This window comes from Nicotiana tabacum, chromosome 19, assembly GCF_000715075.1.
Source record: "Nicotiana tabacum cultivar K326 chromosome 19, ASM71507v2, whole genome shotgun sequence".
Taxonomy (NCBI): Eukaryota; Viridiplantae; Streptophyta; class Magnoliopsida; order Solanales; family Solanaceae; genus Nicotiana; species Nicotiana tabacum.
This window is the reverse complement of record NC_134098.1, coordinates 117,241,226-117,259,237: the sequence shown is the minus strand read 5'-3', so window position 1 is coordinate 117,259,237 and position 18,012 is coordinate 117,241,226. Positions and strand designations below refer to the sequence as shown.

Here is an 18,012-nt window from a genome sequence, read left to right as displayed (position 1 = left end):
ACAATTAAAATGCACAACTTTGTGGATTTTGTACACAACTCTAGATTGAGATTTTCATTGCTTTCCACTAAAAAGGGAAATCTCCTTAAATGAAAGTTTCGGTATGAAAAACTATGCAATTCATCATCTCAACAAAAAAGGAAAATCTTCTTAAATGAAAGTTTCTGAATGAGAAATTATACAATTCATCTTTAATGATTTTGTCTTCTTAACATTATTACCAGTCTACTCACATTAATCATCAATTGCAACACTTCTCCGCCAATTCTTTTTTTTTTTATACTTAATTTGAAAACAATTTCTTTTTACTGGGAAACAATTTCACAAAAAAATAAAGAGGAAAGATAGTCTCATTTTGTTCAAGAGAGAAGAAGGAATAATTTAGGCTTCAACTATTAAAAGAAGGGGAAAAAAATTAAATTTCGCTTTATTCAGTCATGAATTTACTTATTATAACTTAATCTTTTTGCAAAGTATGTAGATATATGTTATTCTTGACGTATTAATAAACAACATTTTCTCTTTTACTTACCATTAGATGCAATTTGCATACTTCCTCATTCGAAGTCAACAAGGTTTTTGAAATTCTTATTTTTTTCAAATACTTTCATATATTCTACAAAAAAATAATCTAGCGAGCTTACAAATTTATTCTTTAAAGACGCCATTTTGAATTATTTTTTTGGACAAGCTTTAAGCACGAGCTTTTTCACAAGAATCCCTTTAATATTTGTGTTTGACCAGCAAATCACCGTCATATGTACAATACAACTTTGTAACTCATTTTAATCAACCATATATACACAAATAAGACTTTTATGTACAAAAATGAATATGCTCTCATCATAATTTCGTTGACAGAATTGAAGCTCTTTCCCTCAATATTTTCGAAGCTAATAAAATTTTGGTAACTTTTGCTCTTTCTCCTAGTACTGAATTGTGAATACTTTTTTAAAAAAATGCACAAAAGAAAAGATTTCTTTTTATTGTAATAAATTCATCGCTATTTCCGGGGCAAAGCTGATGTTTAAAATTTAACGGGTTTTTTACGGGCTATAGTCCGGTTCAGTTTGGTTTTTAACGAGGGTTTTTTTTTTTAGTTTTTTTTTTTACCGTTGCCAACGGTCAAATTCAAATATGACCGTTGGCCAACGGCCCTTTTTTGCAGAAATGGCCATTTCGGTCTACCCCTTAAGAAAATAGCTCCCACACCCCTAATATTTGATAAATTACAATTTTAACCTTTTAAAAACTATAAATAGTCCCCCTTCTTCTTCATTTTTCATCACAATTCACTCTCTTACTATTCTAATTCTCTCTCAATTCTCTCTTGATATTATTAATTATTGTTCTTAAATTCTCAATTACTTATTATTTCAAGTTTCATCAAATATTTAGTTTAGCCATTACAAAATTATTATTATCAAATATCAAGTATTCAAGTGAAGTGTGGTATCAACTATCAAGTATCGGTCTATCAATTGAAGTTTAATTTTTGATATCAAATTTAGTGCGGCATCCGGAATTCCGGTACACTCGTTCCATATCTTTCTCTTTTTTGGTGTACACTTATTTTATTATTTAGAATTATTAATTTAATTTACATAATAGATATATTTAGAGCAGCCAAAAAAGTTTGCACCAGTAGAGGTGGTAGTAAGAAAACTTTCAAAAGATCAAGAGGTGGTGCTTGTTCTTCTAGTAGCTTTACACATATTTTTGAAAGTTCACCTGAAAATTTAAATGTAGATTATGAGCGATTTCAAGAAAATTATGGTATAGATGATAATTTAGATGATATTCCATCACCTGATAATCTTGAAACACCACCAGCCACACCTGGTAATGCTAGTCAAACTCAAAATATTAGGGGTGGAAGTCGTGGTAATACAAGTAGGCCTCCCCTCCCTATTAAGAAGAATCGAAGATTAAGAAGTAAGTGTTAGAATTTTTTTGATAGACTAGAAGAAGATAAAAATTATGTAAGATGTAGAATTTTTCTGGAGCTTATTATCCTACTATTGCAAATGGTTTAGTTCATATTGCTGAAATTTCTCTTTTACTACATAATTTGAAGAAGAAAGAAGGATATACTTCTGTTGCTGAATCTATGCTAGATAAGTTTAAAAACTATTTCTACCCAATTCCCCATGTTTACCTAATTGGTGCTATTTTAAACCCTTCTATCAAAATGGCCACTTGTCGTCAATTAATCACTACTTTATATTCTTATATGGATATTGGACCAACTGAAACTCCTGATATTGACACTTGTATTTCTGATCTACACAAATATTTAGAAATATTATATAATTATTATGCTAACATTATTGATGCTTTTTCTGCTGTAGATGCAAATATTCCTTCAAGTTCAGTTTCAACATCTGGGATCAGTGATTTGAATGATAATGATGGTGTTGAAGATTATTTGATTTGGTCTACACTAGGGGAGCATCAACAAACCAGTAGCAGGAATATTGATGAACTTCAATTCCACTTGCAAAAGTTAGCAGAGCCCCGCACAAAGGAATTTCTATCACTGGGTTGGTGGAGGAGCAACTCAAATCAATTTCCTTTTCTTTCGGCCATGGCTCGAGATGTGCTAAATATGCCGATTTCAACAGTCGCATCAGAGAGCGCATTTAGCCAAGCAAGGCAGCAACTAGGATATACCCGTCATTTATTGGGCAGCAACGCTTTGAAAATTCTAGTGTGCTTCAGAGATTGGATAAGATCAGAACGGCGAAATCAAGGGTGTGACGAGGTAGATGAAGCGGAGGACCAAGAAATTGGAGATATAATAATTTATGGTTCTGATTCAACCAATGCCGGAAACCAAGAACCTCATGTTGACATAGATGAACTTACAAAAATGATGCAAAGCATGTGATGAACTATTTTTTTTTATTTTTTATAATTGTTGTAAACTTTTAATTTGCAAGTTCAAAAATAACAAAATCAAAAAAGAACTTGCAAGTTAATTTGAAGTATTATATATTATTCAATAAAAATATCAAATGAAAGTCTTCGGAGCTTGATCCTTACATATTGCCTATTGATCTTATTAAATAATTTTTTGTAGCCACTTACTTTCAAATTTTAATTTTAAAATTGTAAAATTCAAATTTAAAATTTAAAATTTTAAACTTCAAAGTTTAATTCTAAGCCTTAAAAGTTTGCAAACACTTAAGTATCAATAACATTGAATAAGAAAAATAAAATTTACTTTAAAAAAAATAAAAAATTATACGGCCCGGTCCAGTCCGCTAAGCCCGAACCTAGATGGACAAAAAAAATCCTAAAAAGTACAAGCCCACTAACTCAGCCCGCTACCTCCAATGTTGTTAAACGTACGGACGTTACCTCCCTAAACACCCCCCCCCCCTCTCTCCCCAGGGTCCCAACCATCCCCCGTCACTTCTAAATAGGCAAAAGTCACTCTCCTTTCTACGGTATCTGTCTCAAAATTAAGGCTGCGATTAATACTAGGGACCTTAATATTAGCAATTTAATTTGTTCCTCAAACTCCCTCCACTTGTCACAAATCTTTACTAAGAAAGATCACCCTCCCCTCTCTTAGGGTGGTGGGGTGGGGGGTGGGTAATGGTGTCGTGAAAAGTTTCAAGAATGATAAGGGTAGAATTTATGATTTGGGATAAAGGGATCTTTAATAGAATCTTTTCTTGAATTTTTGGACAAACATGGATGATAATTAATTACTAACAAACACACATTTGTTGAGGTTGTTTTCTCTTTTGACTTTAAACATGGCTCTAGTAATGCAGTATCGGTCCACATTGGTATTCTTACGTTGGATTTTGTCCTCTATTCAATTGCTCTTCTTATAATGTTCCTTTGGACTCTCTGTTCCATGCCTTGATCAAGAATCTTAAAAATATTTTGTGAGTTCCTTGTTTCTTCTATTCTTTTTTATTTTTCATCTGATTTTCCTTGTTTTATGATTTGATTCATAGCTTTTTCCTTTTTTCTTGTTTATGATGCAGAGAAGGAGAAAGCTGTAAGTTTCCGCGCTTGTGTAGAGCAATTGTCTTTGCTTTTGTGTTTTATAGGACTTTTTTTTGTATAAAAGTGGTGGCCGGACCAACTTGCATGCAACTCGACTATTTTATCGGGTACCTCCTACATTCCACTGGTCTAACGAAAAAATGTCTTTCTTTCCTTAGGGCCCTTTTGTTCTTAGCCTGTAATCTGTTTTTTTTTTTTTTTTTTGGGGGGGGGGGTGGTTAGGGGTTCTTTTCCAGGTGTGATGGGGTAGGGGTTGTTTTTGGTTTTTGTAATTTTTGGAGTATAAGCTGACTGGATACGATATTTTCACAGGGCATAGTTGTAAATTAAAGTACATCTTGTGTGGTGCTTATAATCAGTAAGTTTCATTAGGCTATTCAGCATTGCTTATTGGATTGGTGTACAAATTTTCATTTCCTTGTGTTTGTTTATGTGAAATCAGGAATTGTTGAAGGTTTTTTGGTAAACAAGAAACTAATATTATTACTGCTAAAGTTTACTACAGTAAATAGTTTGATTTGTCTAGGACACACAGTACCTAGTCAATCATTTCATAAGATAAAGAAAAAAAAGGGGTTCATCATTGAACATTAAGCTTTCAAAAACTTCCAATTTACTTCCATGCTTTGCTAGTCATCCGCTACCTTGTTGCCTTCCGTTAGTATATGCGTTAAATCCGAACTTCCTGACTCGAGCATTAACCACCTGCAATCCATTTGAATTCTTTGTTTTGGGATTAGTTATATTTTCCTTGATGCAAGACCAAGGAAAGCATAAAAGGAAAGAGCAAAATCTTAACTTTTTGATTTGATATGATTTGGATAATTTAAAACTGCTAAGAGAATCATTATGGATGCAGTACATACCTCAGAACAAAGCTGTAGTTTCTGCACAGAAGAATCTCGCTTCCTCAGTTTCTGCTCAAGGTGACATAAGCTGTATTCCGAAGAAGTTGTGTTTGACTTGTTTCTTTTTTCTTCTGATTCTGATGGATTATCTTCTCGAAAATACTTGTTGTAGACCTTACGTTGTTTGAGATGGAAAATGATAAACATGATGATTCTTCTCCTAGAGGAATTATTGAAGCGTGCATCAGAAACCAGGAGAATGGCTCCGATTCTCCTAAAGCTAAACCCTCAGGTTCTCACTTCTGCTTGTCAAATCCACGGATGCCCTCTCGATGGCACAAGTTCTTCAAAATGTGGAAGAGAAGCTCCATCAAGAGACTACCTACCTTTCCACCTTTAGCCGTTCCGAGGATATCGAGAAGGAAAAGCAGAAGTGCGAGGGAGAATGTAGCAACAGGTTTCTATCACTTCAAATCCTCCTGGAAGAACTTCAGCCTATCTGACCTGAAAAATGCTACCAATAATTTTAGCGAAGGTTTGTAATCTGGTTTAACATCTCTCTCTTTTTTGCATTCAGGCTAATACATTTCTATATGATTATATTTAATACTCTTTCTTGAGCATAAATGTGTATCCTACAGTTGATCTCCTTGTTTGACAGAAAACTTGATTGGCAAAGGAGGGTATGCTGAAGTTTACAAGGGTTGTTTGCCTGATGGTCAGCTTGTCGCGGTTAAGCGCCTCAATAAAGGTACACCAGAGGAGCAGGAAACTAGCTTCCTATGTGAGATTGGTACTATAGCACATGTAGACCATCCTAATACCGCAAGGATGGTTGGTTATGGAGTGGAAGGAGGGACATACCTTGTTCTTGAGTTATCTTCTCAAGGGAGCTTAGGATCATTTCTTCGTGGTCTGTCTCAAAATTTCTCATTACAAGACTAAATTTCTCTTCTTGTAATGGATGAACTTCCCTTTTTTGCTTTAACACAAGGTACTTGCCTGTTTTCTGTCTTTTCAGGCTCAAGGGATAAACTAGATTGGGCTGCCAGGTACAAAATAATTTTTGGTATTGCAAATGGCCTACTTTACCTTCACGAGAATTGCCAAAGGCGGATTATACACAGAGATATTAAAGCTGATAATATTCTACTTACGGAGGATTTTGTGCCTCAGGTACTTGCATTTAAGATTGACAATTAAGGGAAGAAAAGATTATATCCAACATATATGCTGAGATCATGTGTGTTACATAAGTAGGGTTTTCAATAGTTGCCCTGCATATATATGTTTTTTCATATTAGCCTGAATGCTGTGAAGAGAGATGTTAAAATAGATTACGTACCTTCGCTAAAATTACTGGTAGCATTCTTCAGGTCAGATAGGTGAAGTTCTTCCAGGATTATTCGAATGGATAGAAACCTATTGGTACATTTTCCCTCACACTTCTGCTTTCCCGTCTTCATATCCTCGTAACAACTAAAAGTGGGAAGGAAGCTAGTCTCTTGATGGAACCGCTTCCACATTTTGAAGAACTTATGCCAAGGATAGGGAGTAGTGAATTCGATAAGCAGATTTGAGAATCAGAGGGTTAGCTTTAGGTGAATTAGAGTCATTACTCAGCTTCTTATGCATGCTCCAATAATTCCTCTTGGAAGAATATATTCTCTGCTTGTATATGGTCAAATGCTTGTATATGGTCAAAAGCACTTTAACTTTAAGACTGACAATTAAGTGCTACACAGTAAATTTCTTAACTTTGTCGGTTAGGAGACCTTGGCTCACAAATGGTTGGATGCGATTGTTGGTTTGTGGTGGATTTTGTTAATGATTATTGGTGGTGGGCTTTGATGATAGCTTCTTCTAAGAAAGCTAGTATCAGGATGGGGAAAGGGATATAGAGAGGTGCAAAGATGGCAATAAGTGAAATTTAGTGACAAGCCTGTTTATTGTCACAATAAGTGGTGTAGTAGCGTGGAACATAATATAAAGAGGAGCAAAGAGAGAATGAGTTAGAAAGTGGATGAGTACATTTTTATGTGTGATATATCCTATGTACTGCTGAAAGAATGTTTTCTCATGGAGACTAGCAGGAGATGCGACTGAGAGGAGGTAGTGTACTAGTGGAAAAAAGGGAAATAGAGAAGAACAAAGTTGTAAGAGTAAGGATTAGGTGCGCATATATCATGCGAGATACATCGTGTATAACGTTCAAATCACATGTTTCAACAGCATCCTTTTGAAGAAAAGACAAGCTTTCATAACAGAGATTCCTTTAATGGAGACTAGCAGGAGGTGTGACCGAGAGAGGCAGTGTTCGTGAGAAAAGAGAATAGTGAAGAACAAAGATAGCAAGAGTAAAAACATGGATGGATACAAATTGGATAGTTTTGTGCGATACATCCTATGTACTGCTTGAAACATGTTTTCTAATGGAGACTAGCAGGAGAGGCAACAGAAAGAGGTAATGTATCAGTGGGAAAGGGGAAATAGAGAAGAACAAAGATAGAAAAAGTTAAAAATGGATGGGTACACGTTATATGAGATACCTCGTGTGTAACGTTAAAAACACGCGTTTCAAAACTATCTTCTTGAAGAAAGGACAAGCTTTCATAAAAGAGACTCTATAGATAACGGAACTGGATACGTAACTTGAGAAGAAATCTGATTCGGAATACTAGAGAATGTGTGATTTTTTATTAGTTATTGAAAAAGTTTCAAGGTTGCTCACCTACTGTAGATCTCTGAAAGGGAAAGGCTTCAACAAAGGTGTGTTTTCAGTCAAAGGTTTTGACCAAGGAAGTACAACATGCCAAACCATGGACTTGAAACAAGTCTAGACGTCAAGAGCTCCTCATAAGGTGATGTGCTTCTCTTGGATTGTGGCAAAGGAGGTTTGCCTCACTACTGATAACCTTCAGAAAAAGAGGGTTACCCTTATGCCGCAGATGCTATTTATATGGCTGCCAAACGGGAACCATTAATCATCTTTTTTTGCACTGACCAGCTATGGCAGTTACTTTTCAACTTTTCCAGTATCAAATGCCCCATGCCTGGGAATACATGGAATTTTTTGAGTTGTTGGTATAGGCAAGAGTTGGAAGAAAGTGAGAAAAGAACTCGAGATGTTTTGAAGACAAGCAAAAGTCAGTCAAGAGGATTAAGATTGTATCTTGTTATGTCACTTCTCGTGTGGGATATGCAAATGAGGTAGAAACATTACTTGAATTTATAGAGTCCCTCTAAGTTTAGAAGAGGTCTACACTTTTGGATTTTTGCTCACATGTATAACGTTCATGTGATACTCACATGTATAACGTTCAAATGATACCTCACGTGTATAACGTTCATGTGATACCTCACATGTATAACGTTCAAATGATATCTCACATGTATAATCAATCTTTTATGACTGTAATTATTACCGGTTAAGTAAGAAACAAATTCATGTGATATCTCATATATGTAATCTATCCTTTATGAATATAATTATTACCGGTTAAGGAGAAAAAAAACAAATTCATGTGATATCTTACATGTATAACGTTCAAAGTATAGATAATATTCCAGCACTACTTTTATGCCGTTTGTGGATCTAATTATTACTGTTTGAGAAAAGACGAACTCATGTGATATCTCACATGTATATAACGTTCAAAACACATATTTCAAAAGCATTATTTTGAATAAAAGACACACTTTCATAAAAGAGATTCCTTTGGTAGAGATTAGCAGGACAGATAGAGAGGTAGTGTATGAGTGGGAACAGGGAAATCGATAAAAACAAAGATAGCAAGAGTTAAAAATGGATTAACATTCAAAACACATGAGACGCGACAAAGAGAGGTAGTGCATTCGGGAAATAGAAAAGTACAAAGATAGCAAGGAACTAAAAATATATGAGCACAAACTTATGTGAGACACATTGTGTATAACGTTCAAATCTCGTGCTTCGAAAGCATCCTTTTGAACGAAAAATAGTTTTCATAAAAGAGATTTGTTTAATAGAGATTAGCATGAGAGGTGGCCGAGAGAGATAGTATATTAGCGGGAAAAGGAAAATAAAGAAGAACAAAGATAGCAAGAGTCAGGGGTGCACACATGAATTTTTCATAAGCGGTGTCGATATTTTGAAGTAGTGAGAAAATGAACAAATAATTGAAACAATATTGTATTTAAAAAAACATAATTTAAATTATATTAATAAAACATAATTCAAAATATGTTACTACAACTCACCTCAACAAATCTCCTTTTTTTAGAATGTATTCATAATAACCTATAATACACTATCTTAGACATTTTTGTAGATAACTGCAATCAAGCAAAATATAAAAAGTAAAATCATGTCAACCAAGTCCAAAAGTCAGTTTAAATTTCTTTCGATGCAAAGATACAGTTGTAAGTTTATACTTAAAATTTAATGACTAGTTCTAAACTTTTAATTACTAAATTTCAAATTTTCTCTTCTTGATCGCCAAGATATAATGCATAATCGTCGTTTCAACAACTATTATATCGGTTTGCCAGCTTCATTTTGTATAGTGCCATGGACAGGACCTATGGGTGTTGACGTGCATGCCTTAATACCTGGTCGTTTGCCCCGAACTGCTGTTTAAGGGATGCGAAATACCTATTGCGCTGCACTAAATTTCAGGGCTTAAGCTGCTGTGAAGACATTCAATGTTTGTGAAAATTTTGGTTGTCAGCATTTACTATTTCAGCAGTCACACTTGGAACTCCTTGACACAATGATAGCCTCTAGAAACCGATGTGTTTGTCTGTGTATAATAGGTAGCCTATCTAAAAATATTTCTAAGAAAAAAAAAGTTAAAAACAAAGTTTGATGAGGATTGTTATTCTGTAAGTCAGTGCCTTCTGAGTGTAAGAGTGTTTGTCTATTAAGGTCATTCATTTGATTAATAATAGACATGAAAATATCCTTTTATTCCAGATGCACGCATGTGAGAGATCTTTGAAATTAGTTTATTCATTGTTTGTGATTTGAATTATTTATATCTATTTTAAGGAAATTTTTCCTAATTGAGAGGTTTTTCATGTATGTAGTTAAAATAAGGTAATGCACTTGTCATGTAATGTAAAGTACTTGAGATATACCTCCACCAGAAAGCAGTTCAAAACTAAATGGAATTTCTATTATTTACATGAGAAGAAAATTAGTGAGTGGTATGGATGATTGTCGAATTTCCTTTCGTATACGCTAGACAATGGAAGGAAGTCAAGTCACTGGTAGTTTAACATTTCATGTATAGTATATCATATGATGTTTTGGCTCCAAGATAATAGTAAAGTTAAACATCAGTTTGTTTTCTATGAAGTAAAGCCCCAGGTTGTCCTGGTAATCAAATGTTACTCTTTGGACTATAAGAGTGCGATCATAGACATGTACTGATGATCAGAATTCCGCATTCTCCATTCTGTTTTTTACAAAGAAGATATTGAAGAACACGATCCTTTCTTTTATGCTTAGCAGCTAAGAGTATATTCATGGATGGAAGTGCTTCTCTGAAGAAAATTTGAAAAAAATTTATGTCATCATATTCTCCGAGATATCCTTTATAATGTAGTAGCTTACCATCTAGTGTACGTGCAGAGCGAATTTTCTTTGACATAATCATTTTAATGCATGAATCTTTGTTTCTTGAATGAATGATGATTATAGAAATTTATTAATTAATTTACAGGTGTAAGTTAATAAACGGTCCGAAATCATCTTTTTTAGTTTGGTTAGGTTGTCCTCCATGATACAGTCCCATTTTCTAGCTTGGCATTTCTAAGCGTGGAATTTTTGTAGTGTCTGTTTTTCTAATTGCTGGTGGTGGACTGGAGGTGTAGAGGTTGTGACATCCTTTGTGAATCTAGTGTTTATCCACTTTTCTAAGAACACAGATCTTCATTATTGTTAGGATATAATATTCATATTTGTATCATATCATTTTGTGTTCCGAGATGTCTGATCAAAGTTACTGTATGGCATCTATTCCTGGAAAAATGTGTATATGATTATATGACATGACGAAGATGTATCAGAAGCATATCATACTTACACTACGTAATGTAATAATGCATGAAGGAATTTACATGAGAATATGCAATACATGGACGATCTTTATATTTCAGAATGTATGCTGGAGAAATCTGAGAGATATAAATTTCATTTGTCCCAGGATTAGAAATAGAAGTCACACTTCCATCTTCTGTATTTAGTTTTATATATTAAGTACAGTTAACGCATAAGCCAGTCTAATAAATGCAAATTGCAATGGTCCAATAGTCATGATAAAGAGAAATTACTAGCGAAGAGGTTCTACTTCTCATTTTAGTCAGTTAAAGTATTCTTTGAGTTCCATGCAATTTAGTAGACACTATGACTTGAGTGTTGGTTGTTTGCTGCAATTTACCCTTGATTATTGCCTATTCTAAGCATGTGGGCATACACTAACGATGGTCAGCAAATTGTGGATACAGATTTGTGACTTTGGCCTTGCGAAGTGGCTTCCCAAAGAGTGGACACATCATAATGTGGGCAAGTTTGAAGGCACATTTGGGTCTGTCAGTCGCTGAAATCTGAATTGAAAGCTTTGAATATGTCTCTATATCTTCATCTAATGCATTCTTCTTGATATTTTCAGTTATTTTGCTCCGGAGTATTTTATGCATGGCATTGTGGATGAGAAAACCGATGTATTTTCTTTCGGTGTGCTGCTATTGGAGATAATAACTGGAAGACAAGCATTAGATGATTCACAGCAGAGCCTTGTGCTTTGGGTACTTTCTTGTGTCAAGTCTTGAATCATATTCTTTTTTTCTGTAGTTCAGGAATACATCCTTACCATACGAGCATACACGTATTCAACTGTAGGCAAAGCCTCTGCTCGATAAGCACGACATGAAAGGACTAATTGATCCTGTTCTTGGTGATAAGTACAATCCAAAAGAGATGCGGCATGTTATTCTAACAGCTGGCTTATGTGTAGAACAGAACCCACTTATGCGGCCTAGAATGAATCAGGCAAGTAGTTATTTTCTATCACCCTGATTTCCTGTAGTTTTGCAATTCAAGTTATTTTCGTATTATAGAGGTGCGTGTTCTTCTGCTACTATATTATTCCATTTTTTTCCACAGGACTAGGGACTCGCTAACTTTTTGATAAGTTTACTAGGTTAATTCTCAAGGCAAAAACTTCCACTTGGGGCACAAGAGGTAGAAATACAAAAACTGCTGGTTATAACTTATAACTCTATAGCTAGTAAGAGATAGCATTCAATCATCTATCTTTTCTTCTTGATATTTGAAAGGATAAATTATTTTGTAGAGGTAAAAAATAGAGGTTACAATTTGCAATTGTTGAGCCATAAGGAGGGTAAAGCTATTAAATCCATTTGATCATCTAACCCATAAAACAAGAGTTAAGAAGAGAAAACTCCAATATATCAAGTGCATGTTGTTGTATGAATTTTATATAGTAAAAGAAAAGAAAATGCTGTAGTGTGCATTTTAGGTGAAAATAAGTAACCTGCTGATATATAGAGGTCTGCACATCTGCTTATGTATGCATAGGAACCTAAATGAAAAAGGGAAATTTTCTTGATTGCAAACACTTGTAAGAAGTTCTCTGTTATGTTAATTACTAATTTCAGTAGACATTTTGTCTTTCTTTTTCTTTTTCTTTTAGATGATAACAAACGAATTGATGATCTTGATAGATACCTGCATATCTTTCAGATCGAAAGGCATCCATACACCGCTCACCTCCACCAACATCTCTATTAAATATATATGCGTTCGTTTTTTATAATTCTTTAAAATAATCTATCTCATTAACTTTCCAGTATCACAACACCTCTTTCAGTGTTTATCTTTGGTCTTCTTCCTCAAGGGGCAGCCCGGTGCACTAAGCTTCCGCTATGCGCGGGGTCCAGGGAAGGGCCGGACCATAAGGGTCTACTGTATGCAGTCTTACCCTGCATTTTTGCAAGAGGCTGTTTTCATGGCTCGAACCCATGACCTCCTGGTCACATGGCAGCAACTTTACCAGTTACGCTAAGGCTCCCCTTCTTTAGCGTTTTTCCTCATTCCACCTAATTTTGATTCATCTTATGAAGAACACAATGGCTGAAATTGTTGGAGCAGCTAGTACTTCTCTGCGACTAATCGTCCTTGCATTAACCAAGAGAAAACTTGTCCAGATCAGTAACAATGATCCTTTACTTATTGCAGGTTATGGTCCTGCTGAGAACTGATGACGGCTACAATAAGAAATGCATGCGAAGGACATATTCAGAAGAACTCCTGGATGCAGCCGAGTACAACTCGACAAAATGTTTGCATGATCTTAAACAGCTTAAGCTAAGAAATTCAGTTTCTGAAGACAACATAAAGACCCCTTAGCAGCTTAGCTAGAATTGTTAATCATTTTGTCACATAGTTTAGTCACAGCTTAAAGGAAAATTAAGTTTTTTGGGTGTGTTTTTTACCCTCATATGTACTTTCAGATAATCTTCCCTGTTTTGCATGGAATTTGAGAAAGAGGTATAAAGGCCCTCACTCATTCAAATGCCATGGGAAACATAGTGACCCGCTGCCGAAACTATTTACATTAGGCAGCTGCGAAAGTGTATAAAATTTGTATTTTTTTGTAATTTGTCTTGCCCAAATTACCACCCTGTAATATGAAGCCTTGTCCAGTCAAACGTACGCCATATTTATTGTTTACTTTTTTCAGTCATATACATAGTTTACACATTGATTATACACAATTATACATATATATTATATAAATTATGCATATATTATATCTTCATCGGCTATTTTTAATTTAAGAATTAGGTGGGCGGCTATTTATGTTAATTCTTCAATTTTGAACCAATATCTTAGGCCCAAGAAGAACTGTAGTCGAACTCCTAAGAAGAATTAACCTAATAGCCACTTAACCAATCACGTAAACTAGATATATAATTTATGTACACACATAGAACTCAGTTAGCTATTTGTGTAAAGATCAGATAGGCTAGAAGCCCATATTATATTAAAAACGTACAAAAAGAGAAATATATATTTTTACCCGCTCTAAAAAATAATAGCCGACAATATAATTAGTTTCGTCAAAAGGCCAATTTTTGGATTTTGCCCAACAAAAGTGTAGCATTAGGATATTTCATAGCTTATTCATTCCTCTCAAATTAATTGTCAAAAAAGCAAAACTAATTGTTACTTTCCTTTTTGGTAATGATTTTGAAAAAGATTACTTTTAAAGCTCAAAGAAAGAATGAACAGATGTTTGAATTCAAATATGACCAAGGGATTATTTCTTGCCGTTTATTCTATTTATTTATTTTGAGTTAACTAGATACCACTTTATTTTGTTGACGATAGCTATGCTTTACGACCGGATGAATGTTCCTCTTTGTTTGTGTATTTCCTTTTTGTTATTTTCCCTTTCCAGATTCTACTTATCTGCATCCCGAATAATAGTGTGAAATTTTCAAGAATTTATGTTAAACAAGTATGTAAAATTAGTTAAACAGCGGCACCAACAAATCACTAAACTCTTTGTTGTTTCTAATTTTATTTCATATGTGCGTATTAAATTGATTACCAAACTTTATGTTCCTTTCAAGGAGGTCTTTTAGTGATATTTTTGCACGCATCTCTGTGGTGAAAATGATAGGAACCAAATCTCTGAAGGCCAGAAAGCAAAACATCTAAGTTTATCACATGCTTCGGATTGTTTCATTTTTTTCTTTTTAACATAGTTAAGAAATGAAATATTTCTTCTTTCTTTTTTGAGTTAGTTTACTGATTGTAATTATCCTTATATTATTGTATAGGTCAAAATCCATCTTTAGTCGAAATAGTATTAGTAAACCATTCCTGGGTCTAAATACCAGCGAAGGCCATGGTTGAAGAGTCAGCAAAGAATGAAGATGAGGAGTTGTCATCAAGGCCGAGGTCGAGCAACCCTGACACAGTTATAACGGCTAGTTTCAAGATAGGACACAAAAGAGAATATTCTAGTGGATATTCTCTGCACTTGTACTATTAGGGTTTTTAGGAACATGTTCCCTATAAATAGAAAAAGACACAATGATAGGGGGCATGTGATATTCATTTGTAAAATACACTTTGACTCGAGAGAGAGAATCAGATCTTATTGCAAGCATACCAACATCACCTTTTCACTAAAATTCTTGTCTACACTTTTTCATTAGATCCGAGAATAACTCAGATATTCAAAGAATTATCCATCACTCATCATTGTCAGAAAGAACATTAACCGGTTCCATCCTTTCTTGGGTGACTCATTCATTCTATTTACTTGAATGTCATTTATTATTATTCATCAATATTTAATGCTACATTATTTCCTTTGACTTATTAAATATTGTTGTGCGCTGCCGCTGCCATTAAAATATTCCTACGTAGTATTTATCGCACTTCTGAGAACTTCATCTTTGGGATATTATTGTTAACTAAGATTAACCCTCATGTATATAAATTAAATTAGTCGAACCAAGATCCAGATTTTTTGGTCAAACAATTTGGCGCCGTCTGTGGGGAATTCTTCGTTTCCTCTAAATCTACAATTAACGCAAGTCACTAACATCAAAAACCCCGAGATCTCCTTTCTTTGTGCGTACAAAACCCTACATGGTAGGTAACCAAGGAGAAAGGACAAAAATAGCAAGTGACTTCCCCAGCAACCTCATGAATATTATCAACGAAAGTTGCGAAACAATAGGCGATGACGTGACGCCCAACGTGTCCCCTAGGCGCGAGAGGTCACCTCCCCCACACTGCAGCATAACAAAACCTAGTGGAAAATAGGCCTCCACATCTGAAGAAGAAGGGACGCCCCCAACTGTGAAAAAACTCCTCGAATCATAGCTGATCGACATGCTAGTGAGCGTCCTCAACAAACCTGCTCCAGGCATGGCTGCAGAAACCGCAAGAGCTTGCATGATATAACAAACAAACAAGCAGTGCAACTGACCCAACCCTCCGACTACAGGTATAACTCACAATATTACTAACAGTGCAGGTGACAGTGCCCTCGCTACCGTTCTAAAGAGGATGGAAGAAATGGAGAACGAAAATAAAGCACTCCGAGACCAAATGAAAGAACATTAAGAACGAGTAGGCAAAATACCATGCTCTCCTAAGCTGCTGCCAAAAAGGGACGCCGCAGGTTCGTAGAGCAGCCACATAGGATGATGCAGCCTCGCATGCCATACCAAAAACCTTCAAAATGCCACCCTACCTCAGGATATACGACGGAACGACCGATCCTGAGGATCATGTGACTCATTACATCACAGCCGTGAAAGGCAACGACCTCGCTTAGGAACAAGTGTCCTTTATCTTGCTGAAGAAGTTTGGCGAAACCTTCTGGGAGAGGCATTAATATAGTATTCACAACTACCAGCCCACTCTTTAGAAACCTTCGAAGAAATGGCTAACAAGTTTATAACTGCCCATGCCGGAGCAAAGAAGGCGGAAGCAAGAGTAAACGACATATTCGCTATCAAGTAGTCCTTGGGAGAGGGACTAAGGGACTTCCTCTCCCGATTCAACAGAGTAAGGATGACTCTGCCGAACGTATCCGAAGGATGGCAGTCGCAGCTTTCCAGAACGGGTTGAGTAGAGATGGTTCAAGAGCGACTAGAAAACTGTTGAGCCGATTGATGAAATATCCCCCAACCACTTGGGACAAAATCCATAATGCTTATTGCGCCGAAGTCCGAGCAGACAAGGACGACCTCAACGAACCACTCACCAGCTAACCTCGGTATAAGCCGAATCCAGAAAAGAACGAAGAGACAACACCAGAAGGGATCACCTAGTTCCGCGACCCAACAGAGAATGGAACCAACCATATGTTAGGGCGGCCGCCGCACCTCTCCCCCCCTCCTCCCCGCTTTGAAGAAGTTTTATCCCAGCCAAGAACTGGGACTCACCAGAACGAAAGAGGTATGCCCCCTTTATTATCTGCTCACAATTTTTGTTTGTCACCTATAGAAATAGTCTACGCTCTTGAAAACTCGGAAGAAAGGTGAAGTGGCCGCCGAAGATGAGATCGAACCCGAACACAGAAAATCCGACACCCTCTGTGAGTTCCACCAGGAACGGGGACACAAAATAGAAGATTGCATCGCCCTCAGACAAAAAGTCATAAATATGTTGCGGCAAGGACACCTCAAAGAGCTATGAAACGACAAAGGGATAACTAACTTTTTTGGAGGACGTGAACACCAAGGCCCACCGAAACCACTATCACCAGATCGTACTATCAACATGATCATCGGCGGCGATGACAATGCCTCCATTAACAGCGTGAAGTTAACCACCGCCCACAAGCTAAATCGGTCTATCACCCACGAACGACACAACGGATTCGAAGAAAGTATCATCTTCGATGAGTTGGATGCCGACGGTTTGACTTTTCCTCATAATGATGCCCTCATTATTGCTTTATGCATTTTAGTTACTAATATAAAACGCATCATGATGGATGATGGAAGTGGATTATGCATTATCCATCCCCGAGTCCTCACCCAAATGAGACTCAGGATAGGATAGTGTCGCGCTGCATCACGCTAACCAGTTTTAATAATGCAGTTGAACGGACATCCAGAGAAATTACACTCCCCGTCTTAGTCGGTGGCGTGACCCTGGAGACGTCATTCCACATCATAGACCAAGACACCGTGTACAATGCCATAGTGGGACGACCATGGATACATTCCATGAGAGTCATCCCCTCCAACCTATGTAATTAAATTTTCAACACCATGGGGTATATTCAGCATACGCGGAGAACAACGCACGTCCCGGGAATGCTACCGCATTTCCTTAGATAGCACATCAACATAATAGAAAAAAGACAAGTAAAAAGAGGCATAGCAATCAACAAGGTTGAGGTCGACACAAGAAGAAACTGAGGACGTCATCATGGATCCTGACACGGTCGAGGCTGCAGGTTCGACCATAGAAGACCTCAACCCCGTTCAATTGGACCTCAACGACCGTAGCAAAAAGGCCTATATCGGCTGCAAACTCCGAGAACCAGGTAAATTTAGTCAGTTCTTAATATCTAATGCATATTTATTTACCTTC

The 18,012-nt window shown here is 36.2% G+C and overlaps 1 protein-coding gene across 5 annotated transcripts; it reads left to right on the top strand.

Annotated features, from left to right (window-relative positions):
- The first annotated feature begins 3,451 nt into the window (after nucleotides 1-3,451).
- LOC107803850 (receptor-like cytosolic serine/threonine-protein kinase RBK2) lies at nucleotides 3,452-13,589 on the top strand. 5 transcript variants are annotated; one of them, XM_075238479.1, is made up of 10 exons: nucleotides 3,452-3,902; nucleotides 4,005-4,133; nucleotides 4,886-4,952; nucleotides 5,047-5,409; nucleotides 5,536-5,787; nucleotides 5,896-6,050; nucleotides 11,364-11,443; nucleotides 11,528-11,663; nucleotides 11,758-11,907; nucleotides 13,117-13,589. In XM_075238479.1, the coding sequence occupies exons 4-10, from the start codon at nucleotides 5,064-5,066 to the stop codon at nucleotides 13,285-13,287; spliced, it is 1,290 nt and encodes a 429-aa protein (XP_075094580.1). In that variant the 5' UTR covers nucleotides 3,452-3,902; nucleotides 4,005-4,133; nucleotides 4,886-4,952; nucleotides 5,047-5,063; the 3' UTR covers nucleotides 13,288-13,589. The 5 variants fall into 5 exon arrangements, 4 of the variants coding, with proteins under 4 accessions (XP_075094580.1, XP_075094581.1, XP_075094582.1 ...); XM_075238480.1 differs by lacking the exon at nucleotides 3,452-3,902 and adding an exon at nucleotides 4,339-4,384; XR_001652089.2 differs by lacking the exons at nucleotides 3,452-3,902; nucleotides 4,005-4,133 and adding an exon at nucleotides 12,022-12,099 and having other exon boundaries at nucleotides 4,424-4,952.
- The last annotated feature ends 4,423 nt before the right edge of the window (nucleotides 13,590-18,012 follow it).